Raw genomic sequence first — 18678 nt, 5'->3', positions numbered from 1 at the left:
TGGTAACAACCACAGTAGACTGTGGCAGTTGTTGTGACTGTGTTTAAAAAACGTTTTTGTCATTTATTATTCCGTTTTTTTTTATTAAGGGGTTAATCATCCATTTGCAAGTGGGTGCAATGCTCTGCTGACTTGTTACATACACTGTAAAAATTTTGTTAGTGTAACTGCCTTTTTTCATTGTTTCAAATTTTGTCAAAATGTGTTTCTCTTAAAGGCACAGTAACGTTTTTTATATTGCTTCAATGCTTATTAACTTGCTTTAAAGTGTTTTCCAAGCTTGCTAGTCTCATTGCTAGTCTGTACAAACATGTCTGAAACAGAGGATACTTGTTCATTATGTTTAAAAGCCATGGTGGAGCCCCATAGGAGAATGTGTACTAAATGTATTGATTTCACCTTAAACAGTAAAGATCAGTCTTTATCTATAAAAGAATTGTCACCAGAGGGGTCTGTCGAGGGGGAAGTTATGCCAACTAACTCTCCCCACGTGTCAGACCCTTCGCCTCCCGCTCAAGGGACGCATGCTAATATGGCGCCAAGTACATCAGGGACGCCCATAGCGATTACTTTGCAGGACATGCCTGCAATCATGAATAATACCCTGTCAGAGGTATTATCAAGATTGCCTGAATTGAGAGGCAAGCGCGATAGCTCTGGGGTTAGACGAGATACAGAGCGTGTAGATGCTGTAAGAGCCATGTCTGATACTGCGTCACAATATGCAGAACCTGAGGACGGAGAGCTTCAGTCTGTGGGTGACGTCTCTGAATCGGGGAGACCTGATTCAGAGATTTCTAATTTTAAATTTAAGCTTGAGAACCTCTGTGTATTGCTTGGGGAGGTATTAGCTGCTCTGAATGACTGACACAATTGCAGTGCCAGAGAAATTGTGTAGGCTGGATAAATACTATGCAGTGCCGGTGAGTACTGATGTTTTTCCAATACCTAAAAGGCTTACAGAAATTATTAGTAAGGAGTGGGATAGGCCCGGTGTGCCCTTTTCCCCACCTCCTATATTTAGAAAAATGTTTCCAATAGATGCCACTACACGGGACTTATGGCAGACTGTCCCTAAGGTGGAGGGAGCAGTTTCTACTTTAGCAAAGCGTACCACTATCCCGGTTGAGGACAGTTGTGCTTTTTCAGATCCAATGGATAAAAAATTAGAGGGTTACCTTAAGAAAATGTTGATTCAACAAGGTTTTATTTTACAGCCCCTTGCATGCATTGCGCCTGTCACCGCTGCGGCGGCATTCTGGTTTGAGGCCCTGGAAGAGGCCATCCATACAGCTCCATTGACTGAAATTGTTGACAAGCTTAGAACTCTTAAGCTAGCTAACTCATTTGTTTCTGATGCCATTGTTCATTTGACTAAACTAACGGCTAAGAATTCCGGATTCGCCATCCAGGCGCGTAGTGCGCTATGGCTCAAATCCTGGTCAGCTGATGTGACTTCAAAGTCTAAATTACTCAACATTCCTTTCAAGGGACAGACCTTATTCGGGCCTGGTTTGAAATAAATTATTGCTGACATTACTGGAGTTAAGGGTCATACCCTTCCTCAGGACAGGGCCAAATCAAAGGCCAAACAGTCTAATTTTCGTGCCTTTCGAAATTTCAAGGCAGGTGCAGCATCAACTTCCTCTGCTTCAAAACAAGAGGGAACTTTTGCTCAATCCAAGCAGGCCTGGAAACCTAACCAGTCCTGGAACAAGGGCAAGCAGGCCAGAAAGCCTGCTGCTGCCTCTAAGACAGCATGAAGGAGCGGCCCCCTATCCGACAACGGATCTAGTAGGGGGCAGACTCTCTCTCTTCGCCCAGGCGTGGGCAAGAGATGTTCAGGATCCCTGGGCGTTGGAGATCATATCTCAGGGATATCTTCTGGACTTCAAAGCTTCTCCTCCACAAGGGAGATTTCACCTTTCAAGATTATCTGCAAACCAGATAAAAAAAGAGGCATTCCTAAGCTGCGTACAAGATCTCCTTGTAATGGGAGTGATCCATCCAGTTCCGCGGACGGAACAAGGACAGGGTCCAAAAAAGAGGGAACCTTCAGACCAATTTTGGATTTAAAGATCCTAAACAAATTCCTCAGAGTTCCGTCATTCAAGATGGAAACTATTCGAACCATTTTACCCATGATCCAAGAAGGTCAGTACATGACCACAGTGGACTTAAAGGATGCCTACCTTCACATTCCGATCCACAAGAATCATCATCAGTTCCTGAGGTTTGCCTTTCTAGACAGGCATTACCAATTTGTAGCTCTTCCATTCGGGTTGGCTACAGCCCCAAGAATTTTTACAAAGGTTCTGGGCTCACTTCTGGCTGTCCTAAGTCCACGAGGCATAGCGGTGGCTCCTTACCTGGACGACATCCTGATACAGGCGTCAAGCTTTCAAATTGCCAAATCTCATGCAGAGATAGTTCTGGCATTCCTGAGGTCGCATGGGTGGAAAGTGAACGAAGAAAAGAGTTCTCTATCTCCTCTCACGAGGGTTTCCTTCCTAGGGACTCTAATAGATTCTGTAGAAATGAAAATTTACCTGACTGAGTCCAGGTTATCAAAACTTCTAAATGCTTGCCGTGTTCTTCACTCCATTCCGCGCACCACGGTGGCTCAGTGCATGGAAGTAATCGGCTTAATAGTAGCGGCGATGGACATAGTGCCATTCGCGCGTCTGCATCTCAGACCGCTGCAATTATGCATGCTCAGTCAGTGGCATGGGGATTACACAGATTTGTCCCCTCTACTAAATCTGGATCAGGAAACCAGAGATTCTCTTCTCTGGTGGTTATCTCGGACCCATCCAAGGGTATAACCTTTTGCAGACCAGATTGGTCAATTGTAACAACAGATGCCAGCCTTCTAGGTTGGGGTGCAGTCTGGAACTCCCTGAAGGCTCAGGGTTCATGGACTCAGGAGGAGAAACTCCTCCCAATAAATATTCTGGAGTTAAGAGCAATATTCAATGCTCTTCTGGCTTGGCCTCAGCTAGCAACACTGAGGTTTATCAGATTTCAGTTGGACAACATCACGACTGTGGCTTACATCAACCATCAAGGGGGAACCAGGAGTTCCCTAGCGATGTCAGAAGTCTCCAAGATAATTAGCTGGGCAGAGACTCACTCTTGCCACCTGTCAGCGATCCATATCCCAGGTGTAGAGAACTGGGAGGCGGATTTTCTAAGTCAGACTTTTCATCCGGGGGAATGGGAATTCCATCCGGAGGTGTTTGCTCAATTGGTTCTCCGTTGGGGCAAACCAAAATTGGATCTCATGGCGTCTCACCAGAACGCCAAGCTTCCTTGTTACGGGTCCAGGGACCCAGAAGCGGCACTGATAGATGCTCTAGCAGCGCCTTGGTTCTTCAACCTGGCTTATGTGTTTCCACCGTTTCCTCTGCTCCCTCGTCTGATTGCAAAATCAAACAGGAAAGAGCATCAGTGATATTGATAGCGCCTGCGTGGCCACGCAGGACCTGGTATGCAGACCTAGTGGACATGTCATCCTTTCCACCATGGACTCTGCCTCTGCCTCTGAGACAAGACCTTCTAATACAAGACCTTCTAATACAAGGTCCTTTCAATCATCCGAATCTACTTTCTCTGAGACTGACTGCATGGAGATTGAACGCTTGATCCTATCAAAGTGTGGCTTCTCCGAGTCAGTAATTGATACCTTAATACAGGCACGAAAGCCTGTCACCAGGAAAGTTTACCACAAGATATGGCGTAAATATCTTCATTGGTGTGAATTCAAGAATTACTCATGGAGTTGGGTTAGGATTCCTAGGATATTGTCCTTCCTCCAAGAGGGTTTGGACAAAGGATTATCAGCTAGTTCTTTAAAGGGACAGATTTCTGCTCTGTCTATTCTTTTACACAAGCGTCTGGAAGAAGTTCCAGACGTTCAGGCATTTTGTCAGGCTTTAGTTAGAATTAAGCCTGTGTTTAAACCTGTTGCTCCTCCATGGAGCTTAAACTTGGTTCTTAAGGTTCTTCAAGGGGTTCCGTTTGAACCCCTTCATTCTATTGATATCAAACTTCTTTCATGGAAAGTTCTTTTTCTGATGGCTATTTCCTCGGCTCGAAGAGTCTCGGAGTTATCTGCCTTACATTGTGATTCTCCTTATCTGATCTTTCATTCAGATAAAGTTGTTCTGCATACAAAACCTGGGTTTTTACCTAAGGTGGTTTCTAACAAGAATATCAATCAAGAGATTGTTGTTCCATCATTATGTCCTAATCCTTCTTCAAAAAGGAACGTCTTTTGCATAATCTAGACGTAGTCCGTGCCTTGAAGTTTTACTTACAGGCTACTAAAGATTTTCGCCAAACATCTAACCTGTTTGTTGTTTACTCTGGACAGAGGAGAGGTCAGAAGGCCTCGGCAACCTCTCTTTCTTTTTGGCTTCGGAGTATAATCCGTTTAGCCTATGAGACTGCTGGACAGCAGCCTCCTGAAAGGATTACAGCTCATTCTACTAGAGCTGTGGCTTCCACCTGGGCCTTTAAAAATGAGGCCTCTGTTGAACAGATTTGCAAGGTTGCAACTTGGTCTTTGCTTCATACTTTTTCCAAATTTTCCAAATTTGCTTCTTTTGCTTCTTCGGAGGCTGTTTTTGGGAGAGAGGTTCTACAGGCAGTGGTTCCTTCCGCTTAATCCTGCCTTGTCCCTCCCATCATCCGTGTACTTTAGCTTTGGTATTGGTATCCCACAAGTAATGGATGATCCGTGGACTGGATACACTTAACAAGAGAAAACATAATTTATGCTTACCTGATAAATTTATTTCTCTTGTGTATCCAGTCCACGGCCCGCCCTGTCCTTTTCAGGCAGGTCTAAATTTTAATTAAACTACAGTCACCACTGCACCCTAGGGTTTCTCCTTTCTCGGCTTGTTTCGGTCGAATGACTGGGTATGGCAGTGAGGGCAGGAGCTATATAGCAGCTCTGCTGTGGGTGATCCTCTTGCAACTTCCTGTTGGGAAGGAGAATATCCCACAAGTAATGGATGATCCGTGGACTGGATACACTACAAGAGAAATAAATTTATCAGGTAAGCATAAATTATGTTTTTTCTGTAGGCGTGCCTATTTTGTAGCTATATGCTGTGTATGGTGATTAATTTCTCCCACGCTTCTCAGTACCACTGCCTTTTTGTCCCCTTTATGTGTGTGTGTGTGTTTTTTCCCCTCTGATGCAGTATGTGTGTCTTGTAATACGGCCCCTTTATTTGAGACTGCAGTATTTCTTTGGCCTAGTTGTTATGCCTGTGGGTGCTTAATTGATAGTTCCCCTATGCCAGGACCTATCTGTATTGCGCTTATTATCTGGTGTCTCCGTTATAATTTTCTTTCTTGGCTGAATCACTTTATCCCCCTGTCCCCTTTGCACACTTTGTTTAATTTTCCTCACCCTCCTGCTCTTTTATAGTGGCTTGACTTTACCTCTCAAGGCCGTCTGCTACGGAGTGTGAGTCTTCCTTAACTGGCCACCTGGCTTTGTCTATTGCACCAGTGCAGGAGCCGTTATCTAGCATCGCCTCCGCGTGTTCCCCCTACGAGCTCTGCAGTGAGGTGCCACCTCTGCTCAATAGGTGCTCTCGCAGGCTGGGCCGTCTTCCGTTCCTGGTCTGTTGGCAATGTGATGGAAGCTTCGGACCCAATTCTTTATGTGCCCTCTCGTCTGCTGAACTTGTTAGCACCTTTATGTGGACTTATACACCCGTTCCATGCTAGTGTACCATCGGGCTGGGAGATCAGGGTCTAGGAGCTATTCTATGCTTCGGCCATCTTGCCTGGCCAAGCTCCGCCCCCATATTAATATACTTTTTTTACCTCTGTGATTAACTTGTATCTAAGCATCTACTGACAGCCCCCTGATCACATGACATTTTATTTATTATCTATTGACTTTCATTTTAGCCAATTAGTGCAATGTCTGCCACAAGCCACGGGGTTGATCACAATGTTATCTATATGGCTGACATGAACTAGCTCTCCCCTGTTGTGAAAAGCAAATTAAAAAGCATGTGATAAAAGGTGGCCTTCAAGGGCTTAGAAATTATCATATCAACCTTCCTAGGTTTAGCTTTCCGATAAGAACACCAAGAGAACAAAGCAAAATTGGTGATAAAAGTAAATTGAAAAGTTGTTTAAATATTTGAAACATGAGTGTTTTTTGGACTTCACTGTCCCTTTAATGGCTCATGGACTCTCACCACCTTATGAAAGAAAACATCATTTATGCTTACCTGTTAAATTACTTTCTTTCGTAGTGGTGAGAGACCCGTCAGGTTTTATTTCTTCTGACATTAGTTCAAGTTTGCACCATGCTTGGTATATTTCTGTTCTGGTACATGGAAGGGGAGTGATTAAAAGTTCTTGGTATGTTGGGTATCTTTCTCCTTTTCCTATTGGCCAGATGTTGAATTACCAAACATAATATCTTGTGGACTCACCAACAGGAAAGAGAGGAATTTATCAGGTAAGCATAAATCGTTATCCTAATGACACTAAAACTAGCTTGATATAAGTAGCATTTGTCTATAATGCAAATTGATCAAGTCAGTGGGAGTGTGTGTCTATCCTAATGTCATGTAACTTAGTAATTCTGCCAAAAATCTATATATAGTAATTTTTTACTTTTTTTTTTGCTGCATTTACAGTGTCACATAATTGCTTCCCTTTCTTTACACAGCTCAAAACCACCATTTATCAAAGGCAGAGGCAACCCTGGCCGAGGGAGAAAACGCAAATATTCTTCATGTACATCATCCTCAGAAGACGATGGCAGGAGCTCTGAGACCTCTCGAGGTCAAGCTGTCCCTTTCAACAAAAAGACAAAGGGTCTCATCGACGGGCTGACCAAATTCTTCACTCCATCCCCAGATGGGCGCAAAGCACGAGCAGAGGCATTGGATTATTCTTTACAGCGCTCAAGAAAAAGGGGGCCACGAAAATCTGAACAAGTGGACTGGGGTGAGAAATGGATGACCAAGATTAAATACAAAGTGTTAGATTTCTTTGGTTCACCTGGGAAAGTTGTCACAAATGCTTCTTTCTCCAACATAGGTGTGTCCGGTCCACGGCGTCATCCTTACTTGTGGGATATTCTCTTCCCCAACAGGAAATGGCAAAGAGCCCAGCAAAGCTGGTCACACGATCCCTCCTAGGCTCCGCCTACCCCAGTCATTCTCTTTGCCGTTGTACAGGCAACATCTCCACGGAGATGGCTTAGAGTTTTTTAGTGTTTAACTGTAGTTTTTCATTATTCAATCAAGAGTTTGTTATTTTCAAATAGTGCTGGTACGTACTATTTACTCAGAAACAGAAAAGAGATGAAGAATTCTGTTTGTATGAGGAAAATGATTTTAGCAACCGTAACTAAAATCCATGGCTGTTCCACACAGGACTGTTGAGAGCAATTAACTTCAGTTGGGGGAACAGTGTGCAGTCTCTTACTGCTTGAGGTATGACACATTCTAACAAGACGATGTAATGCTGGAAGCTGTCATTTTCCCTATGGGATCCGGTAAGCCATGTTTATTACGATTGTAAATAAGGGCTTCACAAGGGCTTATTTAAACTGTAGACTTTTTCTGGGCTAAATCGATTGATTATTAACACATATTTAGCCTTGAGGAATCATTTTATATGGGTATTTTGATATAATAATATCGGCAGGCACTGTTTTAGACACCTTATTCTTTAGGGGCTTTCCCAAAGCATAGGCAGAGTCTCATTTTCGCGCCGGTGTTGCGCACTTGTTTTTGAGAGGCATGGCATGCAGTCGCATGTGAGAGGAGCTCTGATACTTATAAAAGACTTCTGAAGGCGTCATTTGGTATCGTATTCCCCTTTGGGTTTGGTTGGGTCTCAGCAAAGCAGATACCAGGGACTGTAAAGGGGTTTAAAGCTTAAAACGGCTCCGGTTCCGTTATTTTAAGGGTTAAAGCTTCCAAAATTGGTGTGCAATATTTTCAAAGCTTTAAGACGCTGTGGTGAAAATTTGGTGAATTTTGAACAATTCCTTAATGTTTTTTCGCAATTGCAGTAATAAAGTGTGTTCAGTTTAAAATTTAAAGTGACAGTAACGGTTTTATTTTAAAACGTTTTTTGTACTTTCTGTTCAAGTTTATGCCTGTTTAACATGTCTGAACTACCAGATAGACTGTGTTCTGAATGTGGGGAAGCCAGAATTCCTATTCATTTAAATAAATGTGATTTATGTGATAATGACAATGATGCCCAAGATGATTCCTCAAGTGAGGGGAGTAAGCATGGTACTGCATCATTCCCTCCTTCGTCTACACGAGTCTTGCCCACTCAGGAGGCCCCTAGTACATCTAGCGCGCCAATACTCCTTACTATGCAACAATTAACGGCTGTAATGGATAATTCTGTCAAAAACATTTTAGCCAAAATGAACCCTTGTCAGCGTAAGCGTGGCTGCTCTGTTTTAGTTACTGAAGAGCATGACGACGCTGATATTAATATCTCTGAAGGGCCCCTAACCCAATCTGAGGGGGCCAGGGAGGTTTTGTCTGAGGGAGAAATTACTGATTTAGGGAACATTTCTCAGCAGGCTGAATCTGATGTGATTACATTTAAATTTAAATTGGAACATCTCCGCATTTTGCTTAAGGAGGTATTATCCACTCTGGATGATTGTGAAAATTTAGTCATCCCAGAGAAACTATGTAAAATGGACAAGTTCCTAGAGGTGCCGGGGCTCCCAGAAGCTTTTCCTATACCCAAGCGGGTGGCGGACATTGTTAATAAAGAATGGGAAAGGCCCGGTATTCCTTTCGTCCCTCCCCCCATATTTAAAAAATTGTTTCCTATGGTCGACCCCAGAAAGGACTTATGGCAGTCAGTCCCCAAGGTCGAGGGAGCGGTTTCTACTTTAAACAAACGCACCACTATTCCCATAGAGGATAGTTGTGCTTTCAAAGATCCTATGGATAAAAAATTAGAAGGTTTGCTTAAAAAGATGTTTGTTCAGCAGGGTTACCTTCTACAACCCATTTCATGCATTGTCCCTGTCACTACTGCCGCATATTTCTGGTTTGATGAACTGCTTAAGGTGCTCGATAGTGACTCTCCTCCTTATGAGGAGATTATGGACAGAATCAATGCTCTCAAATTGGCTAATTCTTTCACTCTAGACGCCTCTTTGCAATTGGCTAAGTTAGCGGCTAAGAACTCTGGGTTTGCTATTGTGGCGCGCAGAGCGCTTTGGTTGAAATCTTGGTCGGCTGATGCGTCTTCCAAGAACAAGCTACTAAACATTCCTTTCAAGGGGAAAACGTTGTTTGGTCCTGACTTGAAAGAGATTATCTCTGATATCACTGGGGGTAAGGGCCACGCCCTTCCTCAGGATCGGCCTTTCAAGGCAAAAAATAGACCTAATTTTCGTCCCTTTCGTAAAAACGGACCAGCCCAAGGTGCTACGTCCTCTAAGCAAGAGGGTAATACTTCTCAGGCCAAGCCAGCTTGGAGACCAATGCAAGGCTGGAACAAGGGAAAGCAGGCCAAGAAACCTGCCACTGCTACCAAGACAGCATGAAATATTGGCCCCCGTTCCGGGACCGGATCTGGTGGGGGGCAGACTCTCTCTCTTCGCTCAGGCTTGGGCAAGAGATGTTCTGGATCCTTGGGCGCTAGAAATAGTCTCCCAGGGTTATCTTCTGGAATTCAAGGGACTTCCCCCAAGGGGGAGGTTCCACAGGTCGCAGTTGTCTTCAGACCACATAAAAAGACAGGCGTTCTTACATTGTGTAGAAGACCTGTTAAAAATGGGAGTGATTCATCCTGTTCCATTAAGAGAACAGGGGATGGGGTTCTACTCCAATCTGTTCATAGTTCCCAAAAAAGAGGGAACGTTCAGACCAATCCTAGATCTCAAGATCTTAAACAAATTTCTCAAGGTCCCATCGTTCAAGATGGAAACCATTCGAACTATCCTTCCTTCCATCCAGGAAGGTCAATTCATGACCACGGTGGATTTAAAGGATGCGTATCTACATATTCCTATCCACAAGGAACATCATCGGTTCCTAAGGTTTGCATTCCTGGACAAACATTACCAGTTCGTGGCGCTTCCTTTCGGATTAGCCACTGCTCCAAGGATTTTCACAAAGGTACTAGGGTCCCTTCTAGCGGTGCTAAGACCAAGGGGCATTGCAGTAGTACCTTACCTGGACGACATTCTGATTCAAGCGTCGTCCCTTCCTCAAGCAAAGGCTCACACGGACATTGTCCTGGCCTTTCTCAGATCTCACGGCTGGAAAGTGAACGTGGAAAAGAGTTCTCTATCCCCGTCAACAAGGGTTCCCTTCTTGGGAACAATTATAGACTCCTTAGAAATGAGGATCTTTCTAACAGAGGCCAGAAAAACAAAGCTTCTGGACTCTTGTCGGATACTTCATTCCGTTCCTCTTCCTTCCATAGCTCAGTGCATGGAAGTGATCGGGTTGATGGTGGCGGCGATGGACATAGTTCCTTTTGCGCGCATTCATCTAAGACCATTACAACTGTGCATGCTCAGTCAGTGGAATGGGGACTATACAGACTTGTCTCCGAAGATACAAGTAAATCAGAAGACCAGAGACTCACTCCGTTGGTGGCTGTCCCTGGACAATCTGTCTCAAGGGATGATGTTCCACAGACCAGAGTGGGTCATTGTCACGACCGACGCCAGTCCGATAGGCTGGGGCGCGGTCTGGGGATCCCTGAAAGCTCAGGGTCTTTGGTCTCGGGAAGAATCTCTTCTACCGATAAATATTCTGGAACTGAGAGCGATATTCAATGCTCTCCAGGCCTGGCCCCAGCTTGCGAGGACCAGGTTCATACGGTTTCAATCAGACAACATGACGACTGTTGCGTACATCAACCATCAGGGGGGAACAAGGAGTTCCCTAGCGATGGAAGAAGTAACCAAAATAATTCTTTGGGCGGAGTCTCACTCCTGCCACCTGTCTGCTATCCACATCCCAGGAGTGGAAAATTGGGAAGCGGATTTTCTGAGTCGGCAGACATTGCATCCGGGGGAGTGGGAACTCCATCCGGAAATCTTTGCCCAAGTCACTCACCTGTGGGGCATTCCAGACATGGATCTGATGGCCTCTCGTCAGAACTTCAAAGTTCCTTGCTACGGGGCCAGATCCAGGGATCCCAAGGCGGCTCTAGTGGATGCACTAGTAGCACCTTGGACCTTCAAACTAGCTTATGTGTTCCCGTCATTTCCTCTCATCCCCAGGCTGATAGCCAGGATCAAGCAGGAGAGGGCGTCGGTGATCTTGATAGCTCCTGCGTGGCCACGCAGGACTTGGTATGCAGATCTGGTGAATATGTCATCGGCTCCACCTTGGAAGCTACCTTTGAGACGAGACCTTCTTGTTCAGGGTCCGTTCGAACATCCGAATCTGGTTTCACTCCAGCTGACTGCTTGGAGATTGAACGCTTGATTTTATCGAAGCGAGGATTCTCAGATTCTGTTATCGATACTCTTGTTCAGGCCAGAAAGCCTGTGACTAGAAAGATTTACCACAAAATTTGGAAAAAATATATCTGTTGGTGTGAATCTAAAGGATTCCCTTGGGACAAGGTTAAGATTCCTAGGATTCTATCCTTCCTTCAAGAAGGATTGGAAAAAGGATTATCTGCAAGTTCCCTGAAGGGACAGATTTCTGCCTTGTCGGTATTACTTCACAAAAAGCTGGCAGCTGTGCCAGATGTTCAAGCCTTTGTTCAGGCTCTGGTTAGAATCAAGCCTGTTTACAAACCTTTGACTCCTCCTTGGAGTCTCAATTTAGTTCTTTCAGTTCTTCAGGGGGTTCCGTTTGAACCCTTACATTCCGTTGATATTAAGTTATTATCTTGGAAAGTTTTGTTTTTAGTTGCGATTTCTTCTGCTAGAAGAGTCTCAGAATTATCTGCTCTGCAGTGTTCTCCTCCTTATCTGGTGTTCCATGCAGATAAGGTGGTTTTACGTACTAAACCTGGTTTTCTTCCAAAAGTTGTTTCTAACAAAAACATTAACCAGGAGATTATCGTACCTTCTCTGTGTCCAAAACCAGTTTCAAAGAAGGAACGTTTGTTGCACAATTTGGATGTTGTTCGCGCTCTAAAATTCTATTTAGATGCTACAAAGGATTTTAGACAAACATCTTCCTTGTTTGTTGTTTATTCAGGTAAAAGGAGAGGTCAAAAAGCAACTTCTACCTCTCTCTCTTTTTGGATTAAAAGCATCATCAGATTGGCTTACGAGACTGCCGGAAGGCAGCCTCCCGAAAGAATCACAGCTCATTCCACTAGGGCTGTGGCTTCCACATGGGCCTTCAAGAACGAGGCTTCTGTTGATCAGATATGTAGGGCAGCGACTTGGTCTTCACTGCACACTTTTACCAAATTTTACAAGTTTGATACTTTTGCTTCTTCTGAGGCTATTTTTGGGAGAAAGGTTTTGCAAGCCGTGGTGCCTTCCATTTAGGTGACCTGATTTGCTCCCTCCCTTCATCCGTGTCCTAAAGCTTTGGTATTGGTTCCCACAAGTAAGGATGACGCCGTGGACCGGACACACCTATGTTGGAGAAAACAGAATTTATGTTTACCTGATAAATTTCTTTCTCCAACGGTGTGTCCGGTCCACGGCCCGCCCTGGTTTTTTTAATCAGGTCTGATATTTTATTTTCTTTAACTACAGTCACCACGGTACCATATGGTTTCTCCTATGCAAATATTCCTCCTTAACGTCGGTCGAATGACTGGGGTAGGCGGAGCCTAGGAGGGATCGTGTGACCAGCTTTGCTGGGCTCTTTGCCATTTCCTGTTGGGGAAGAGAATATCCCACAAGTAAGGATGACGCCGTGGACCGGACACACCGTTGGAGAAAGAAATTTATCAGGTAAACATAAATTCTGTTTTTGCTTCCTTATCATATACCCACATTATGCCCTTTTATTTTTATTATTACAGGTAAGGTTTGTTGACACACACAGTTTAGCTTTTGATATGCATATTTCCAAACTGGGACAAAAATTGCCCGCTTTATTTTGTACAGTTGGGAACCCAGTTTTTGAAACCACTTATAGAACAAATTACAAGAATTTTGTGAACAAAAAGTTTTAAAACTTTGCTTACAAAGATATTTTGCATCATGCTTATATTGCTTAAAGTGATGGTAAATCCTAGCATCTGTGAAAAGCTAGGATTTACCATTCGAACAAATAAAGGGGACTTTTAGTCATGAAGTATAGAATACTTCATACTGAATTTCCTTTGTTTGAAGTGTTCGCCGCACTGAGCTGCTCAGGCAGCCCACTGCAGAACGCTATTTTGCTGAGAGGTGACGTTTCCACCTCTTGGCAAATAGCCATGCGGGCCAGCCGGCGCCAAACCGGATAGCCAGTGCAGCTCAGTGCGGTGAACAGTTAAAACAAAGGAACTTCATTCTAGTGTTCTGCCATGGGCTTGCGGCAAATGCTTTTAACAAATGAAGGAACTTTCAGCATGAAATATTTTATCCCCTTAAGGACAAGGCCATTTTTCAATTTCTTATCCTTAAGGACCAGGGCTATTTTTACATTTCTGCTGTGTTTGTATTTAGCTGTAATTTTCCTCTTACTCATTTAATGTATCCACACATTATATACCGTTTTCTTGCCATTAAATGGACTTTCTAAATAAAACATTATTTTCATCATATCTTATAATTAACTATAAATTATTTTTTTATAAAATGAGGAAAAAATGGAAAAAAACACACTTTCTTTTGCAAGATGTACCGAGTCCACGGTTTCATCCTTACTTGTGGGATATTATCCTTCCTAACAGGAAGTGGCAAAGAGAGCACCCACAGCAGAGCTGTCTATATAGCTCCCCCCTTAACTCCACCCCCCAGTCATTTTTTTTGCCGGCTCTAAGCAGGAAGGGTAAAGTGAAAGAGGTGAAAAACTATTAGTTTTTATTTTCTTCAAGCAAGAGTTTATTTTTAAATGGTTCCGGTGTGTACTATTTACTCTCAGGCAGGAGATGGATGAAGATTTCTGCCTAGAGGATGATGATCTTAGCATTTGTAACTAAGATCCAATGCTGTTCCCACAGAGGCTGAGGAGTACAGGAAACTTCAGTGTGAGGATCGGTTTCATGCTATACAGCAATGAGGTATGTTCAGTCATTTTTTCTGGAGAGACTGTGATATTTAAGAAAGGCTGACATTATCCCCATGAGGGTAAGGGTAAGCAGTAATCCTAGACTTATAGTGGCATTACTAAGCTTGCATAAAGGGCTAAACTTTTGGTTGACACTCAGTTTGAATGATATTAACAAACGGTTGTGTGTGCTGGGAGTGCTGTTAATAAACTTTTGAGGGACAACTGTATTGAGGGTACACTTGGCTTTTTGGGGTTTTAGAACCAACATGGCTGGTAAAAACTCTTGGTGTGTTTCTTTGGAGGCCTTAGTAACATCTAGTGAGAAGGGCGGCGCCTAATTTTGCGCCTCAGTTGCGCAGTTTTCTTCTCTTGACAAGCAGCAAGCTACAACACCGGAGGGTCCTGGTGAACTTTTTGGGCCAAAACAAAGCTTTATCCCCACATTAACAATCCCTAAGGGCATGTAGGCGCCACAGCAGAGCTGTGGCAAGGTGCAGACAGGGTTTTTTCTGGTTTTTGGCACTTTGTCAATCCGGTTTCCATAGTTAGGGGTTAAATGTTTCATTTGCTTGTGATGCAATCTTACTAAAGCTTATTGAATCTGCTGTAAAAATGTCGAAATGTTTGAGGTATTTTTAAGCATATTTTGCAGATTGTGTATGCCTTTTCTTTCATGTAATTAGCAAGAGTCCATGAGCTAGTGACGTATGGGATATACATTCCTACCAGGAGGGGCAAAGTTTCCCAAACCTCAAAATGCCTATAAATACACCCCTCACCACACCCACAATTCAGTTTTACAAACTTTGCCTCCGATGGAGGTGGTGAAGTAAGTTTGTGCTAGATTCTACGTTGATATGCGCTCCGCAGCAAGTTGGAGCCCGGTTTTCCTCTCAGCGTGCAGTGAATGTCAGAGGGATGTGAGGAGAGTATTGCCTATTTGAATGCAGTGATCTCCTTCTACGGGGTCTATTTCATAGGTTCTCTGTTATCGGTCGTAGAGATTCATCTCTTACCTCCCTTTTAAGATCGACGATATACTCTTATATATACCATTACCTCTGCTGATTCTCGTTTCAGTACTGGTTTGGCTTTCTACAAACATGTAGATGAGTGTCCTGGGGTAAGTAAATCTTATTTTCTGTGACACTCTAAGCTATGGTTGGGCACTTTGTTTATAAAGTTCTAAATATATGTATTCAAACATTTATTTGCCTTGACTCAGAATGTTCAACTTTCCTTATTTTTCAGACAGTCAGTTTCATATTTGGGATTATGCATTTAAATTATTCATTTTTTCTTACCTTCAAAAATTTGACTCTTTTTTCCCTGTGGGCTGTTAGGCTTGCGGGGGCTGAAAATGCTTCATTTTATTGCGTCATTCTTCGCGCAGACTTTTTTGGCACAAAAATTCTTTTCCGTTTCCGGCGTCATACGTGTCGCCGGAAGTTGCGTCATTTTTTGACGTTATTTTGCGCCAAAAATGTCGGCGTTCCGGATGTGGCGTCATTTTCTCCAACATAGGTGTGTCCGGTCCACGGCGTCATCCTTACTTGTGGGATATTCTCTTCCCCAACAGGAAATGGCAAAGAGCCCAGCAAAGCTGGTCACATGATCCCTCCTAGGCTCCGCCTACCCCAGTCATTCTCTTTGCCGTTGTACAGGCAACATCTCCACGGAGATGGCTTAGAGTTTTTTAGTGTTTAACTGTAGTTTTTATTATTCAATCAAGAGTTTGTTATTTTAAAATAGTGCTGGTATGTACTATTTACTCTGAAACAGAAAAGGGATGAAGATTTCTGTTTGTATGAGGAAAATGATTTTAGCAACCGTTACTAAAATCCATGGCTGTTCCACACAGGACTGTTGAGAGGAATTAACTTCAGTTGGGGGAACAGTGAGCAGTCTTTTGCTGCTTGAGGTATGACACATTCTAACAAGACGATGTAATGCTGGAAGCTGTCATTTTCCCTATGGGATCCGGTAAGCCATTTTTATTCAGACAGTAAATAAGGGCTTCACAAGGGCTTATTAAGACTGTAGACATTTTCTGGGCTAAATCGATCATATTTACACATATTTAGCCTTGAGGAATCATTTAATCTGGGTATTTTTTGTAAAATAATATCGGCAGGCACTGTTTTAGACACCTTATTCTATAGGGGCTTTCCCTAATCATAGTCAGAGCCTCATTTTCGCGCCGGTATGGCGCACTTGTTTTTGAGAACAGCATGACATGCAGCTGCATGTGTGTGGAGCTCTGATACATAGAAAAGTCTTTCTGAAGGCATCATTTGGTATCGTATTCCCCTTTGGGCTTGGTTGGGTCTCAGCAAAGCAGATTCCAGGGACTGTAAAGGGTTTAAATATAAAAACGGCTCCGGTTCCGTTATTTTAAGGGTTAAAGCTTCCAAATTTGGTGTGCAATAATTTTAAGGCTTTAAGACACTGTGGTGAAATTTTGGTGAATTTTGAACAATTCCTTCATACTTTTTCGCAATTGCAGTAATAAAGTGTGTTCAGTTTAAAATTTAAAGTGACAGTAACGGTTTTATTTTAAAACGTTTTTTGTGCTTTATCAAGTTTATGCCTGTTTAACATGTCTGAACTACCAGATAGATTGTGTTCTGACTGTGGGGAAGCCAAGGTTTCTTCTCATTTAAATAGATGTGATTTATGTCATAAAAAATTTAGTAAAAATGATGCCCAAGATGATTCCTCAAGTGAGGGGAGTAAGCATGGTACTGCATCATCCCCTCCTTCGTCTACACCAGTCTTGCCCATACAGGAGGCCCCTAGTACATCTAGCGCGCCAATACTCCTTACTATGCAACAATTAACGGCTGTAATGGATAATTCTATCAAAAACATTTTAGCCAATATGCCCACTTATCAGCGAAAGCGCGACTGCTCTGTTTTAGAAAATACTGAAGAGCATGAGGACGCTGATGATATTGTTTCTGTAGGGCCCCTACACCAGTCTGAGGGGGCCAGGGAGGTTTTGTCTGAGGGAGAAATTTCAGATTCAGGAAAAATTTCTCAACAAGCTGAACCTGATGTGATTACTTTTAAATTTAAGTTGGAACATCTCCGCGCTCTGCTTAAGGAGGTGTTATCCAATTTGGATGATTGTGATTATCTGGTCATTCCAGAAACACTATGTAAAATGGACAAGTTCCTAGAGGCCCCGGGGCCCCCCGAAGCTTTTCCTATACCCAAGCGGGTGGCGTACATTGTTAATAAAGAATGGGACAGGCCCGGTATACCTTTCGTACCTCCCCCCATATTTAAAAAATTGTTTCCTATAGTCGACCCCAGAAAGGACTTATGGCAGACAGTCCCCAAGGTCGAGGGGGCGGTTTCTACTCTAAACAAGCGCACCACTATACCCATAGAAGATAGTTGTGCTTTCCAAGATCCTATGGATAAAAAATTAGAAGGTTTGCTAAAAAAGATGTTTGGTCAGCAAGGTTACCTTCTACAACCAATTGCATGCATTGTCCCTGTCACTACAGCCGCGTGTTTCTGGTTCGATGAGCTAGAAAAGGCGATTATTAGTAATTCTTCTTCTTATGAGGAGATTATGGACAGAGTTCGTGCTCTTAAATTGGCTAATTCTTTCACCCTAGACGCCACCTTGCAATTGGCTAGGTTAGCGGCGAAAAATTCTGGGTTTGCTATTGTGGCGCGCAGAGCGCTTTGGTTAAAATCTTGGTCAGCGGATGCGTCTTCCAAGAACAAATTGCTCGACATTCCTTTCAAGGGGAAAACACTGTTTGGCCCTGACTTGAAAGAGATTATCTCTGATATCACTGGGGGCAAGGGCCACGCCCTTCCTCAGGATAGGTCTTTCAAGGCCAAAAATAAACCTAATTTTCGTCCCTTTCGCAGAAACGGACCAGCCCCAAGTGCTACGTCCTCTAAGCAGGAGGGTAATACTTCTCAAGCCAATCCAGCCTGGAGACCAATGCAAGGCTGGAACAAAGGAAAGCAGGCCAAGAACCCTGCCACTGCTCCCAAGACAGCATGAGATGCGGGCCCCCGATCCGGGACCGGATTTGGTGGGGGGCAGACTCTCTCTCTTCACTCAGGCTTGGGCAAGAGATGTTCTGGATCCTTGGGCGCTAGAAATAGTCTCCCAAGGTTATCTTCTGGAAGTGATTCATCCTGTTCCATTAAAAGAACGAGGGATGGGGTTCTACTCCAATCTGTTCGTAGTTCCCAAAAAAGAGGGAACGTTCAGACCAATCTTAGATCTCAAGATCCTAAACAAGTTTCTCAAGGTTCCATCGTCCAAAATGGAAACCATTCGAACAATCCTTCCATCCAGGAAGGTCAATTCTTGACCACGGTGGATTTAAAGGATGCGTATCTACATATTCCTGTCCACAAGGAACATCATCGGTTCCTAAGGTTCGCATTCCTGGACAAGCATTACCAGTTCGTGGCGCTTCCTTTCGGATTAGCCACTGCTCCAAGGATTTTCACAAAGGTACTAGGGTCCCTTCTG

The 18678-nt window shown here is 43.6% G+C and overlaps 1 protein-coding gene across 1 annotated transcript in view; it reads left to right on the top strand.

The window, feature by feature from the left end:
* KAT6A (lysine acetyltransferase 6A) overlaps window positions 1-18678 on the top strand; it is a 646904-nt gene that overhangs the window by 235919 nt on the left and 392307 nt on the right. Inside the window, 1 exon segment of the mRNA XM_053719413.1 lies at window positions 6710-6990. Within this exon segment, the coding sequence (XP_053575388.1) occupies window positions 6710-6990 (281 nt within the window).

This window comes from Bombina bombina, chromosome 6, assembly GCF_027579735.1.
Source record: "Bombina bombina isolate aBomBom1 chromosome 6, aBomBom1.pri, whole genome shotgun sequence".
Lineage (NCBI taxonomy): Eukaryota > Metazoa > Chordata > Amphibia > Anura > Bombinatoridae > Bombina > Bombina bombina.
The sequence above is the reverse complement of the archived record's forward strand: the minus strand, read 5'-3'. Positions and strand labels throughout refer to the sequence as shown.